The sequence below is a fragment of the Pelophylax lessonae genome (assembly GCF_965119305.1).
Source record: "Pelophylax lessonae genome assembly, chromosome: 9".
In the NCBI taxonomy this organism is placed as follows: domain Eukaryota; kingdom Metazoa; phylum Chordata; class Amphibia; order Anura; family Ranidae; genus Pelophylax; species Pelophylax lessonae.
The window spans coordinates 26,256,453-26,271,874 of record NC_138776.1 but is presented as its reverse complement, the minus strand read 5'-3'; the positions used below and the strand labels follow the sequence as shown (position 1 = coordinate 26,271,874).

Here is a 15,422-nt window from a genome sequence, read left to right as displayed (position 1 = left end):
ATATAAATATTATATATATATATATATATATATATATATATATACTGTATATATAGAGAGAGAGAGATTTATACAGTATAAATATATATATATAATATAATGTTAAAAAAATATTATTAATCCCCAGTTACCATCTCCATGCTCTATCAACATCCCCAACCTCCTCCTTCTCCTCCTCCTCCTACTTGGTTTTCTTCAGGCAGAATGACACATGGCTTGTCTTGTTACTTTTTACACTCTCCCCTAGGGGGCGCATCATCATGCAGGCCATACCAAATTACCCCAGTAGGTAATGTGTGAGTGCCACTCAGTTCTAGAGGAAGAAGAATAAGTACTGATGACAATCAGACCAGTTAGAGGACTGCAGGAGAAGATATACAGCTTTTTTTTTTGTTTTAATAAAAAAAATCTGGGGAGGTGGGGGGATGGGGGTTGAGGAGGATTGGGAGGGAAATAAAAGCTGGAGTTCCATTTTAAATATTTTATTGTCTATAAGAGTCATATCTGTTGTTGTCATTGTATAAAAGTGCAGATACAAAACAATAAACTGGTAAGGTAGGGGGAAAAAAAATTGTAATCGTTATAAAAAATTGATGTAAATAAATATCTATCAAAAGATCCTGCTTTGAGAATACATAAAAAATGATACAAGATCATGAATATAAAATAAAAAATAGAACATTTACAGTTGAACAAATAAAAAGCTGACCTATCCCAGAACTGTCTGCAGTCGGGGGGCACAGTCCGGGCGTTCTCTGCACTGCATAACGCAAGCAAATTCTTTGCAAGAGTTGGAAGATTGTACAATAGTGCAGAGTATGGATGTCAACAATCAAAGACTAGTAGGCAATACCAAAATCGGCAAAAAGAAACCCTTCAGCCTGCTACAGATCCAAATCTAGTTGGCAGTTGAATTGATAATCCGTCAACACCAGAATTTGTTGTAGTTGTGTCCATCATTATGAGAGCCGGCCATTCCAATGTCTTCTAATGGTCAATGAATGTGCTCAATTTTTGTACGTGTGGTCCCGTAGGAAGTCTTCTCGCTCGATGATCAGACATTAGGAAGTCAGTAACTCAGTCATTCTTTGAGTCGCACAAAGCCTAAAGCCAATCGTCACCTTTCATTTTGCCTGTCCGGCTTGTTACAAATCCAATATCGATCGGAGTAACAGGCTGCGCTGGAGACCCGCACCCGATTGAGGAACACGCATGGGGACACCCCATCAATGTGGAACCTGGAGGAGATCCAAGACAGCTGGTGAGGACAATACCATCCCACAGTGATTGTTTAACTAACAGCTTGATTAGTCAAGGATTAAAATTCATTAACACGTCAAATTGCTATACGTAAAAAAAAAAAAAAATAATTAAGAGTTTTAAACAGAAATATTAAGAGTTAGCAAACAAAAAAACATAAAAGGGGAACTTCACTCTGCCCCCACATTAAGAGATCTATGGGCCCCAAAAGATAGGAAAGTGGTGTCAGCAGAGGCGCCCAAATGTGAAGGAGAAGCTGAGTAATAGTTTCTTCATTGATCAATATTTATTGCTTACAGAATAGTATAAAACACCTTCATCGCGTTTCATGGCACTACATTGGCCACTTTCATGGCACTACATTGGCCACTACATTGGCCACATGTTAGTTCCGGTGACTGTACACCAGGAATAATTGGAGATTTCAACCACTTGGTGTTTTCACAGAACAGCGGCAGCCTTTACTCTCCGGTACACACTATAATGAGTGGACATTGTTATGCCTCGTACACACGCAACCATTATCGGCCAACCGATCGGCCGACTTTTGTCCAGAGTTGTGTTTTGTTGGTTGGAATGTGCCTAGACTGCACACGAATTTTCTCGGCCAACAAAAATGAACTTTGGAAGTGATGTCATGTGCTGGTTTACTTTCCGTGTGTTTTTTCTTCTCTGAGCATGCCCAGTTTTGCTCATCAGATATTTGTCTGCCGAAATCTGTACTGACTGACAGAAAATTGGCTGTTGTGTTGACGGCCAACAAAAATTTTATAGCCTGCACACCAGATTTTATTCGGCCGAAAAGTCGGAGTCGGTTGTCGAAAGCATCATACTAACAAGCCGAAAATCGGCCGATCGGACATTGGCCGAAAATTCACGGCCAACTATCGACGCGTGTGTACGGGGCTTTAGTCTGCCTGCTAGTTGTCGCTGCATTGGAGGCGAGCATGTTGTTGGTTACTAGCAGACGGACTAAAAACGTCCACTCATTAGAGCGTGTACCGGAGAGTATACACTGCCGTCTGTTCTGAGAAAACACCAAGTGGTCGAAATCTCCAATTATTCCTGGTTTACAGTCATTGGAAATGATATGATTGGAGTTCTCGGTAAGTTGGAGTTTTCGACCAGAACACCGACAACCCACGCCAAAAACACTTCATGCTGTGCATAGCCAAATTTATCCAGGTCACGAGGTTTTAGGTACTTCTGCAGCTAAGCCAACGTGACCCAGTTATTTGATCTTTTGGAAAACAATTTAGTATAAATATATATTAGTTTAAAAATTTCAAAATGAATGCAATCATTTTAAATAAAATTGACCCAACACCAATAAAGTTTTACTTTAATAGAAACCAGACTTACGTGTCATTAAATACTGATCCATTTGTCCACATCCACCGCCCCCCATTATCTTCTCTCTTCAAACCAATCCAGTGATCTGATGAACCTTTGAATCGTTGAAGAAACTCCTGGTGGGAAAAAATGAAAGTAAATGTTAGGACTAATAAGCACAAGCTGGCTGGGTGTGATGCGTTTGTGTCCTTGAGCAACCAATGAGGAACAATTTGATAGGATTCTCTACTGAGCCCTGTTAAATGCCATACTACAGGGTGATTGGCCATAGTCCAATTTCCCCAACCTGCTCCAAATTAACTTGTACTGTCCATGTGTTACCAAGAAATGCCTCAACTGGACATGGTCAGTTTTCAATCAAGGAGACGACCTTTTTTTCAGGAATACAAAGTTCATTCACATATATTAGAAATAATTTTGTTGACAAAAGATTACATGGATGAACTTTGTGGGAAACCATCTACCATATGTATTTCAGCTGGGTCATTTTAGGCCTACTAGAATGTCCGATTCTCAATAAATTGTTGTTGGTTTAATGTCACCATGTGGTCTTGAGGTGTAGACTTGATAAGTGGATACACAGATTTGAGGGATTCTGTAAAGATAGTAGCTGAATGTTGAGCTACCCAAATTCATCATTAGTTGCATTCTCTAGAATAGGGGGCTCCAAACTTTCTAAAGAGCGAGGAGAAGAAAATGCCCCAGTGTCAGTGAGAGTAAACAATGCCTTAGATGTGGTGGGCAGTAGAAGGAAGAATAGTGCCCAATGATTGGCATTAGTGGGAGGAATAATGCCCCATTGTTGGTGTCAGTGGGAGAAATAGTGCCCCATCATGGGTATTAATGGGAACAATAGTGCCTCATCATTGGTCTTAGTGGGAGGAATAATGCCCCATTGTTGGTGTCAGTGGGAAAAATAGTACCTCATCATTGTTGTCAGTGGGAGGACTAGTGCCCCATCATTGGTGTCAGTGGGAGGAATGGTGACTCATTGTTGATGTCAGAGGGAGGAATAGTGCCCCATCATTGGTGTCAGTGGAAAGAATAGTGCCCGATCATTGGTGTCATTGGGAGGAATGGTTACTCATTGTTGATGTCAGTTAGAGAGATAGTGCCCCCAGGGTAATATAATGGCAAGCAAAGGGCCACATTTGCCCTTCGGATCGCAGTTTGGAAACCACTTCTATAGAAGGCATTCATTATGCCTCATGTAATAAATAAGTGACTGAACACCCCATCATTAGAGGAGGTCAAATCTTCCCCCAAACCCAGCAACCCATCATGGTACAAGGTCACTCAAACCTTAGTTATCACACGGACAGACATACACACAGATTAACTTACCAGCTCTTCCTGGGAATCTATAAGGGCGAGTGATGCATTGTGGGAGTCACAGAAGTCCTGGCTGTTTTGCCACTCATTATATTGCTTGGAGAAATAATAACATTTATTTCTGTACCAGATCCAATCATCTTCACATGGAGCTTCAAAGATAACTTCTGGGCAGGCTTCGCTCTTCCCTAAAATCGGAAAATAGACAATATTTACATGGGCCCTGGTGGTTTCATCAATGAGCCGCATCTCAGGGGGCAAGTATAGACTGCGTTCAATTTACAAGGGGGAATGTTTTGCTGTGTTGTCTGTTGAAATGTAATTTCTTTTCGTATCCCAATTTTGGAAAGGCAACTATAATCTGATTGGTGCTCAAAAACACTTTTTTCTTTTTGGTTTCCAAATACATCAATAAATATTTTAGTTTTTTGAATCCAAGCAGTGTAAGTACCTGTTGATTGTGGTTGTTCTCCAGCTGTGTGTGTATGACCATGCCCAGCTGCTACTGCAGTTTATGGGGGGCAGTCAAAGGGTGCTACAACTGTGACTCAACTGCCTATTTTTACCATCCCCTGGTCACCCATGTGAGTAAACCCAGAGGCGTAACTAGAGTCTTCAGGGCCCCAGTGCAAGAAACCATGAAGGGCCCCCCGGACCCCTGGCCGGGACCCTTCAGTTCAAGCCTGGTGCTCTTCCCACTGATCCTGGCGCCCTTTATTCTCGTTGCGGAGCCCTTTATTACTGTCCTGCAGCGGGACCCTTTCACAAGTTCTGCACTTCCTGCCATCTTGGGGCCTCCCCGCGGTGGTGGAATGCCAGGGCCCGGTTGCAAGTGTGACCTTTGTGATCCTGCAAGTTCACCCACTGATGTCAGTAGTTTATATTTTTTGGTATTTTAATTTTATTCTTTTTCATCATTTTATTTTATTTTTATTACAATGTCACTGACTATGACTCTGTCCATTCAGAAAAGGAAGGAGCTGGTAAAGCATACAGAGGAACCAATCTCCTCCATTTCCCTCCTGCAGTTACAGGAGGAAAAAGGAGGACAGTGATTTCTCCAGGGCCAGATTAACGTAGGGGCTATTGGAGCTGCAGCTCCAGGCCCCGACCTTTTATATAGGCCCCGGGTTGGCCATATTCACTGTTACCGCTCTTCTGTCACTTGTAAACACAGAAGTCTGGCTTCTATGCTCGCTTCCCCAGGCAGCTCCCTCAGAACCTCCCCACACAGCACGAAGGCCGGACAAGGAGGGACAGTTGCCGATGCATGGATGTGTTTATGGGCTTCAGAGACAGCATCCCATGTTGAATTAGGCATGCATGGCTGCACCCTTCCTCCTCTGGGTGCATGCCAAGGCACGGCCCTTGAGGCCCTTCAAAATCCTCAGCACCAAGCCCATGATGCTCTTAATCCGGCCCTGGATTTCTCTACATGCTGCCCTCGATGCCCCTCCTATCCAGGTGTACAGGGGAGCCACACAGGCCCCCTGGAGCATGGGGCCCGGTTGCAATTGCAACCCCTGCAACCCCTGTAGTTACACCTCTGAGTAAACCCTAAAGGAAGATTTTGATTTGGTTCCATGGGCAATGTGAACACTTTGATTTTAGAATGCTTTCATACATTAGTGCCAGCAACCCATGCCATTGTGTGATGCCCCTTACATAACAGTGCCCTTCATATGGACTCACCTCTGGCAGAATGAACTGTCCATAGTGCAGCGAAAAGTACAATGTTGATCAAAGCAAATGCCAATATTATATATAGAAGTCTCTTACAAAAAAATGTCTTGGTACCTGCAAAGCAGAAAATAAAAAACTTCAGATATACGGTACATTATAGAGATGCAACAAGCTACTGTATATAAGATATGTTCATACTAAAACATAGGACTTCTTTATCAACTTTTTCACAGCTGTCCCCATTTAGGAAGTTTATACAGTGCACCCGGAAAGTATTCACAGCGCTTCACTTTTTCCACATTTTGTTATGTTACAGCCTTATTCCAAAATGGATTACATTTATTATTTTCCTCAAAATTCTACAAACAAGAACCCGTTATGACAACTTGAAAGAAGTTTGTTTGAAAACTTTGCAAATTTATTAAAAATAAAAAAATAAAAAGATTCCATGTACATATCTAACACAGCCTTTGCTCAATACTTTGGTGAAGCCCCTTTGGCACCAATTACAGCCTCAAGTCTTTCTGAGTATGATGCTACAAGCTTGGCACACCTATTTTTGGGCAGTTTCTCCAATTCTTCTTTGCAGGACCTCTCAAGCTCCATCAAGTTGGATGGGGAGCGTCGGTGCACAGCCATTTTAAGATCTCTCCAGAGATGTCAACCGGGTTCAAGTCTGGGCAGCTCAAGGACATTCACAGAGTTGTCCCGTAGCCACTCCTTTGTTATCTTGGCTGTGTGCTTAGGGTCCTTGTCCTGTTGGAGGAAGAACCTTTGCCCCAATCTGAGGTCCAGAGCACAGTGGAGCAGGTTTTCATCTAGGATGTCTCTGTATATTGTTGCATTCATTTTTCCCTCGATCCTGACTAGTCTCCCAGTTCCTCCTGCTCAATAACATCCTCACAGCATGATGCTGCCACCACCATGCTTCACTGTAGGGATATTATTGGGCAGGTGATGAGCGGTGCCTGGTTTCCTACAGACATGACGCTTGCCATTCAGGGCAAAGAGTTTGAACTGTGTTTCATCAGACCAGAGAATTTTTTTTTTCTCATGGTCTGAGAATCCTTCAGGTGCCTTTTGGCAAACTCCAAGCGGACTGGCATGTGCCTTTTACTGAGTAGTAGCTTCAGTCTGGTCACTCTACCATACAGGCCTGATTGGTGGAGTGCTACAAGGATGGTTGTTCTTCTAGAACAGGGATCTTCAAACTATGGCCCTCCAGTTGTTCAGGAACTACAATTCCCACCATGCCTAGTCATGTCTGTGAATGTCAGAGTTTTACAATGCCTCATGGGATGTGTAGTTCTGCAACAGCTGGAGGGCCATAATTTGAGGATCCCTGTTCTAGAAGGTTCTACTCTCTCCACAGAGAAATGCTGGAGCTCTGTCAGAGTGACCATCGAGTTCTTGGTCACCTCCCTGACTAAGGCCCTTTTCCCTCAATCACTTAGTTTTGCTGGGCGGCCCACTGTAGGAAGAGTCCTGGTGGTCCCAAACTTCTTTCATTTACGGATGATGGAGGCCACTGTGCTCATTGGGATCTTCAATGCTGCAGAAATGTTTCTGTACCCTTCCCCAGATCTGTGCCTCCACACAATCCTGCCTTGGAGGTCTACAGACAATTCCTTGGACTTCATGTCTTGGTTTGTGCTCTGACATGCACTGTTAACTGTGGGACATTATATAGACAGGTGTGTGCCTTTCCAAATCATGCCCAATCAACCGAATTACCACAGGTGGACTCCAATCAAGTTGTAGAGACATCCGAAGGATGTTCAGTGACAACAGGATGCACCTGAGCTCAATTTTGAGTGTCATGGCAAAGGCTGTGAATACTTATGTACATGGGATTATTTCGCTTTTTATTTCTAATAAATTTGCAAAGATTTGCATCAAACTTCTTTCACATTGTCATTATGGGGTGTTTACAGAGTTTTGAGGAAAATAATGAATTGAATCCATTTTGAAATAAGGCTGTATGTAACATAGCCAAAATGTGGAAAAAGTGAAGCGATGTGAATACTTTCCGGATGCACTGTACTTGCTTCCATTTTCTTTTTTTGGACTGGTGTGAATATAATGGAATATATAATGACAGGTGTCAGAAAGAACAGAAATGAGGGGAAATCATTCAAACAGACCACAGGCAGCAATAACAAGATATTTTTAGTTAACTACCTCAAAACTTTCACCCCATTCCTGCCCAGGCTCATTTTCAGCTTTCAGCGCTGTCACACTTTAAATGACAATTGCACGGTCATGCAACACTGTACCCATATGAAAATGTTATCATTTTTTTTTTTAGACAAATAGAGCTTTCTTTTGTTGGTATTTAATCACCACAGGTTTTTTTATTTTTTTGCTAAACAAACGGAAAAAAAAAACGAAAATGTTGAAAAAAAAACCTTTTCTTTGTTTCTGTTATAAAATTTAGCAAATAAGTAATTTTTCTTCTTCACTGATGTGCACTGATGAGAACTGACAAGGCTGAACTGATGGGAACTGATGAGGCTGAACTGATGAGGCTACACTGACGAGGCTGAACTGATGAGGCTGCACTGATGGGCACTGATGAGGCTACACTGTGAAGGCTGCACTGATGAGGCTACACTGACGAGGCTTCACTGATGTGCACTGATGAGGCTACACTGACGAGGCTGCACTGATGGGCACTGACGAGGTTGAACTGATGAGGCTGCACTGATGGGCACTGATGAGGCTACACTGTGAAGGCTGCACTGATGAGGCTACACTGTGAAGGCTGCACTGATGAGGCTACATTGAGAAGGCTGCACTGATGAGGCTACACTGTGAAGGCTGCACTGATGAGGCTACACTGTGAAGGCTGCACTGATGAGGCTACACTGAGAAGGCTGCACTGATGAGGCTACACTGTGAAGGCTGCACTGATGAGGCTACACTGACGGGCACTGACGAGGCTGCACTGATGAGCACTTACGGGGCTGCACTGACGAGGCTGCACTGATGGGCACTGATGAGGCTACACTGAGAAGGCTGCAGTGATGAGGTTGCACTGTGAAGGCTGCACTGATGAGGCTACACTGTGAAGGCTGCACTGATGAGGCTACACTGAGAAGGCTGCACTGATGAGGCTACACTGACGGGCACTGACGAGGCTGCACTGACGAGGCTGAACTGATGAGGCTGCACTGATGGGCACTGATGAGGCTACACTGTGAAGGCTGCAGTGATGAGGCTACACTGTGAAGGCTGCACTGATGAGGCTACACTGACGAGGCTACACTGATGGGCACTGATGAGGCTGCACTGATGGACACTGATGGGGCTGCACTGATGGGAGCTGACAAGGCTGCACTGATGAGGCTGCACTGATGGTAACTGATAACGAGTGCCCTGATTATCAGTGCAAATTTCCCCTGTAATTGGAAAGCCAGTATTGCCTTTCCTTTCCTCAGACACTGACAGTGCTGAGGAAAGGAAATACTGATAACCGGCATTTGTTTACATGTGCCTAGCTGTGATTGGACACAACTGATCACATGGTAAAGAGCCTACGTCATGGGCTCTTTACCCTGGTCAGTGATGCGTTGTGTTCGAGGGACAAAGCTCGGCAATGATCGCTGCGCTACGGACCCCCAGGGGCACACACGAACAGTACATATGAAGGAGGTCATATGATGTCCAGTCAGGATAGTAAAGCCACCACTTGGCCATCATTCTGCTATAGGCCGGGCATGAAGGTGTTAAGTTGAGGAAGACAAAAAAAATAATAATCTGTCAATACTTTTTATTGCTTTTATAAAATACAGAAAACAAGGATGCCAGACAGATGTTACCCGCTTCTCGCCAGGCATACGCATATAGGCTGAGAGGCTGCATACATGCATCCCAAATGTATACATTTCTGTGCTGAGGACGGGCATCCAGCATAGTTACCGGTTGGTACCAGAGAACTCCCAATGCATACTTTCAGGAGCTTTCTGGTACCCACCAGTCAGGAGCTTTCTGGTACCCACCAGTCAGGAGCTTTCTGGTACCCACCAGTCAGGAGCTTTCTGGTACCCACCAGTCAGGAGCTTTCTGGTACCCACCAGTCAGGAGCTTTCTGGTACCCACCAGTCAGGAGCTTTCTGGTACCCACCAGTCAGGAGATTTCTGGTACCCACCAGTCAGGTGATTTCTGGTACCCACCAGTCAGGAGATTTCTGGTACCCACCAGTCAGGAGCTTTCTGGTACCCACCAGTCAGGAGCTTTCTGGTACCCACCAGTCAGGAGCTTTCTGGTACCCACCAGTCAGGAGATTTCTGGTACCCACCAGTCAGGAGATTTCTGGTACCCACCAGTCAGGAGATTTCTGGTACCCAATAGTCAGGAGATTTCTTGTACCCAATAGTCAGGAGATTTCTTGTACCCACCAGTCAGGAGATTTCTGGTACCCACCAGTCAGGAGCTTTCTGGTCATGTGACCACTGTGACAGCCAATCGCATCAGTCACATGATCGGAATGCACACCTCCCGGCATTTAGAACCCCTTAAAGGGCCAGGAGGCACCAGCGGGAGGGTAAAGTCCATATGCAGTTTACCATTCACAGCATTTAATAAAATCCATCACGTGTACTGGGTTCTAAGGGCCCTCTTCATTGATTAACATGATTTGGACAAAAGGGAATCAGGATGGTAGGTGGTGAGCATCATCACATAAATTGCACCATCAAGATGATCACCTTCTACTGTTGGAACTCTCATTTGTCCAATTACAGTCTAGGTATGACCTTTATTGTATACACATTTGTCTAGCTTGGCACAAAATATGTATATCTCATACCTGAGGGATTAGGGGAGGACACTTGTTGTAGTACTCTTCTTAACTACTACACTGATTGTTGCAATCATCTGGGTCCAATGCTTTTTGCAGAGTGCCCACAGGGAGATGCTTTCAGAGCACCACTGCCATTCACAAAATTGCTTGTATTTTATTATTTTTTTTAAATGTAATAATTATTTATTTAGCACCAACAATGTATGCAGCACTTTACATATATATGGTACATTCACATCAGTCCCTGTCCTTTAAGTAGAAGTCCACCCTAACCCTAAATCTCAAAATGTACATACATCCACATTCTAAGACTAACCTATCTAACCCTGTAAAGAAGAAATTGCTATACATACCTTTTCTAAAGCCGCTCTGGTCCGGTCCCACGCTGAGCTGTCAATGGCGGCTTCGCTGTGGAGGCTGGTGAAGAAGAGGCAGCCGACAACAAAAGCCCCATAGGAGCTCTATGCAGGGGAGGACTGGACCAGGGGGGAGGGGGGCAATTGCCCCCTGGGCCACTCTGATGCCCCGTAAAATGGCTGCACCGCTTCTGCCACAGACATGCCTAAAGTTTTCTGGTGAAGAGGAGTAAAAAATCCCTGCCGCTGACCTACTGAGTGCGGGTTGGGACCAGGACAGAGCACAGGCCTCCCCCCCCCCCCAAACATGGATGGTGTAAACTGTGTTTGAGCAGAGGCCGGTTCCATGCTCAACTGGAGACTCTCCTCCAGCCCCAACCGAGCTGTCCCAGCTCCCCCCAACCGCCCCCCTGCTGGCCAGGTCGGGAACCCGGATTCAGCCGGTGAATAGAGAGTACCTGTAGAAGAGCTTCAGCCTGGAATGGGGGTCAGGAGGAGGCCGGGAAGAGGGGGAGAGGGCCAAATCACTGCACCATGGGCCTCTGATTTGTACTTGCCCCCTGGGCCAAAAGTTGCCAGTCAGCCCCAGACTCTATGGGTGACGCCACTTCCCATCCATTGTCAGCTGTCTCCTCTGCAGAGCTTCTGCCACTGGAGACCGGAGCGGAGCAGCTTCAATAAGGTATGTACAGCAATTGCTTCTTTGCAGGGCTAGATAGGTCAGCCTTAGATTGTGGATGCCAGTAGATTTAGAGAGTTTAGTGTTAGGGTGGACTTCCACTTTAAGGAGCTTACAGTCTAAAGTCCTTAACTCACGTTCATACATACACATACAAAGGCCAACTGACCTACCAGCATGTCTTTGGAGTGTGGGAGGTGACCCACGCAGACACAGGGAGAACATGCAAACTCCAGGCAGATAATGCCCTGGCTGAGATTTGAACCGACAGCCCTGGTGCTGGCAGGTGGAAGTGCTAACCACTTAGCCATGTGCTGTCCATTTTGTATTTTTTCAAGACATTCTCTGATTGGATGAGAGGAGAGGCAGGGTGGTTACATCATGATCTCCACCTCATCCAATCAAAGAACTCCTTGTATTCATTGAAGAAATACAAGGTGGTAGGTGAATGGTGGCAGTGCAGAATGAAGAGCCTTCTGTGGCCACTATGCAGAAGGGCAGCCATGCAGCAGTGGATCTAGAAGATTGCAGCAATCAATGTAGTATCAGCAACTACAGTTAATTTCAACTGAGAAGATGAAATGTAATTACCTGAATACTGAATTCATAAGGCGTGATGGTTAGGTGAGGTCTCAGCTAACCTTAGTAATGTTTCTTTGACTTAAAAGAACTCCTGCTGCTCTACCCCACACTCCCCCCCCCTTTTTGAGAATGGTGGTCTACCTCCGGCAGGTCATCACACCCCTTGTACAGTGACCCATATTGTGCTCCAATCAGCAATGTTGACGCTTCAGGCTGATTGGAGCACAATAGCTGTGACTATGCAGGAGGTGTGTCAGATTGCTTGGAACAGTCCACTGCTCATACAGAAGGGGCAGAGGTCCACATCTTCAGCAGGCTGCCAGAGTGGGGGAGTTTGGGGTAGTGCAGGGGTATTATTAAGTCACAAATAAAAGAAAGACTATTAGATTTAATTAATCATTCTTTTTGACTTTGTCTAGGCTGTAAAAGTCCGGGGCTACAACTGAGCTTTACAATTCCCTCAACCAACATTTCCCCGATTCTTACCATATCCTGATGGATCCGGCAGAATTTCTGGTTTGGGTTTGGCAGTGTCCTTTGAAATGACAACTTTGAGGTCTTCTTCCTCCATAATTTCTCTCATTGGACAGATGAAAATGTCTTGTATCTTTGTGTTTATCTTTGTCTTTATGTCTTTTAAACTCCGTTGGGTTTTTGTTACGATCTATAAAGAGAAAAATCACATATGAATGGGATTTCTACATAAAAGTGGACATCTTCTTCAAGGGAAGAATGTGGACATCTGTACAGACACTTATGAGTAAAACACTTAACTCCAACCAGTGGCGGCCGACCGATAGGGGGCGTAGGGGCGCCGCCCCCCCCAAAAAAAAAAGAAAGAAAGAAAGATTTACAAAAAAAACCCCCACCCTCGGCCAGCAGAGGCGCCAATTGGCGCTCTTCAGGGGGTCATCGGGGCGCAGAGCAATGCACCCCGACACACCCCACTTTTCTGATGTCCGGGCTGTGATTGGTCCAGACTCCAGCCTGGACCAATCACAGTGGGGCATCATCTGGTGACCTGACGCGTGGGGTGGTGCACCGCCCCGGTGTCACGATCACCACTTCCACCTTCCGGCTTCCGTTCCCGCGGCCCTAGCAGTGTGTCGCAGCAGCCGGAGAGAGAAGACGTCGCGTCCGCTCAGAGTTCTTCTCGCCGAGTCAGGACTAGTCCAGGAGGACCAGGAGGAGACGGACACCAGGACTCGGCTTGGAGTCGGATCGGGCGGCGGCGGGCCTTCTTGTTCGTGGACGGACAGCGGCAGAGAGAGAGACCGCATTCGGAATCGAATCCAGGCCGTAGGCGCAGCAATTCCGCAGACCGCGCAAGGGGGTGACAGACGGTCACGGTCGGGTCGGAAGAGAGTGAGACGAGTCCAGCCCTGTGCAGCAGCAGCCCGGTAAGTGAGTCCTCTCAGTCCTCCTCCTCCTCCTCAGGCCTCCGTCGACACAAAAAAAAATGCATGCCAGCAGCCCAGCAGCCATTGCCAATGCCATTGCCGCCATCCATGATGAAGCACGGCACATTAGTCTGGTCTGGGCCCGGTCTTGGTAACTTGATAAATCTTGCACCGTGACCTGCCTGTACCTACCTGTTCTGGCCTGGCCTGGGTCCATCCATCCATCCATCATAGATGGATGGACCCAGGCCAGAACAGGTAGGTACAGGCAGGTCACGGTGCAAGATTTATCAAGTTACCAAGACCGGGCCCAGACCAGAGTGTGCAGATATCATTATATATATCATCATGGATGGATGGATGGATCATCAAATCACGCAAGTCAAATCATCAAGTCACGCAATTTTTTACCGCGTTTTTTGCCGCAAATTTTTCTTTTTGCGCCCCCCCAAAAATTTGGAGCACCAGCCGCCACTGACTCCAACCATAACCTTAAGCTTGGCTCTTCCATTCATGATGTAGTCCAGTGCCCTTAGCCAGGGCCACTGAAAGGCAGTACAGCCAGTCCTCCTGTACTGGGTTCACAAGAGGGGCCTGGCTGTACCGCATTATGGTGACTCTTGTGGCTCATCCTGCTAGCTTTTTGTCCTCTGCCTGGAGGATTAGTATCTGTGCGCCCCCCCCCCCCTGCTGTTACCCCCCCCCCCCATGTGCCCCCCTCCAAAGAGCTTTTGACAGGCAGTGAGAGGGCATATTGCCTCCTTACTGCCTCCTTTAACCCCACACTAGGCACTGCAACTGTGTGCTTTGTGCTATTCACCTGAATGGGTCTTGTTCAATGGGTGTATAACTTCTGCCATGGCTGCAATGCATAGCATCTAGTCAATGGCATTTTGGCAAAAATATAATTCAATATTTTTGGATGTTGGGGGGGGCCCTGTCAGGTAGGCTGTACAAGGCCCTGTGATTTTTAACAGCAACCCTACCCTTAGCAAAGGTGCTGGGGGAAATGATGTCAGCATGAGAATAAAAAGCCGATCACCGGCTGCTTTCAGAAGGACATCAGTCCTGAAAAGGAGTGGAGCATCTGTGCAAACCAGTGCCACCTACCAGTGCCGGTCAGTGCCACCTACCAGTGCCAGTCAGTGTCACCTACCAGTGCCCACCAGTGCCACCTACCAGTGCCACCTATCAGTGCTACCTATTAGTGTCACCTGCCAGTGCCTATCATTGCCCATTAGTGCCACCTATTAGTGGCCATTAGTGCCGCCTATCAGTGTCACCTACCAGTGCCACCTATTAGTGCCCTTCAGTGTCACCCATCAGTGCCTCCTTATCAGTGCCCATCAGTGCCCATTATCCTGTTCCAGACCGCCCGCCGCAGATATACTGCAACAGGCAGCCCCTCCTGCATGAACCGATTTAGGGGTATATCAGTTACGCGCGTGGTGCTGGGGGGGGGGGGGCGCTCCCACCCCCACTCGGCAGCAGGGACTCCGATGCATAGGGCCAGCGGCTCTTTTGCCCCCGGCCACCCGCGATCGCTCCCCGCTGAGAGAGAAGGATGGTCGGCTGTTGTAAACAAAGCTGACTGTTCTTCTCTCTGGAATGATCACAGGGCTCCAATATGGATGTATAATATGGATAGGAGTTATATGGATGTATAATATAGATAGGAGTTATATGGATGTATAATATGGATAGGAGTTATATGGATGTATAATATGGATAGGAGTTATATGGATGTATAATAAGGATAGGAGTTATATGAATGTATAATATAGATAGGAGTTATATGGATGTATAATATGGATAGGAGTTATATGGATGTATAATATAGATAGGAGTTATATGGATGTATAATATGGATAGGAGTTATATGGATGTATAATATAGATAGGAGTTATATGGATGTATAATATGGATAGGAGTTATATGGATGTATAATAAGGATAGGAGTTATATGGATGTA

General features: G+C 45.9%; 1 protein-coding gene across 1 annotated transcript; it reads right to left on the bottom strand.

Moving 5' to 3' along the window:
• Positions 1–841: 841 nt before the first annotated feature.
• LOC309562558 (C-type lectin domain family 2 member B-like) lies at positions 842–12,647 on the bottom strand. The gene is made up of 5 exons (XM_082266807.1): positions 12,537–12,647; positions 5,638–5,742; positions 3,958–4,133; positions 2,623–2,729; positions 842–1,238 (listed from the first exon to the last, which is right to left on the bottom strand). Exons 1-5 carry the CDS (start codon positions 12,631–12,633, stop codon positions 1,118–1,120), a joined length of 606 nt encoding a protein of 201 aa, XP_082122933.1. The 5' UTR covers positions 12,634–12,647; the 3' UTR covers positions 842–1,117.
• Between the last annotated feature and the right edge of the window lie 2,775 nt (positions 12,648–15,422).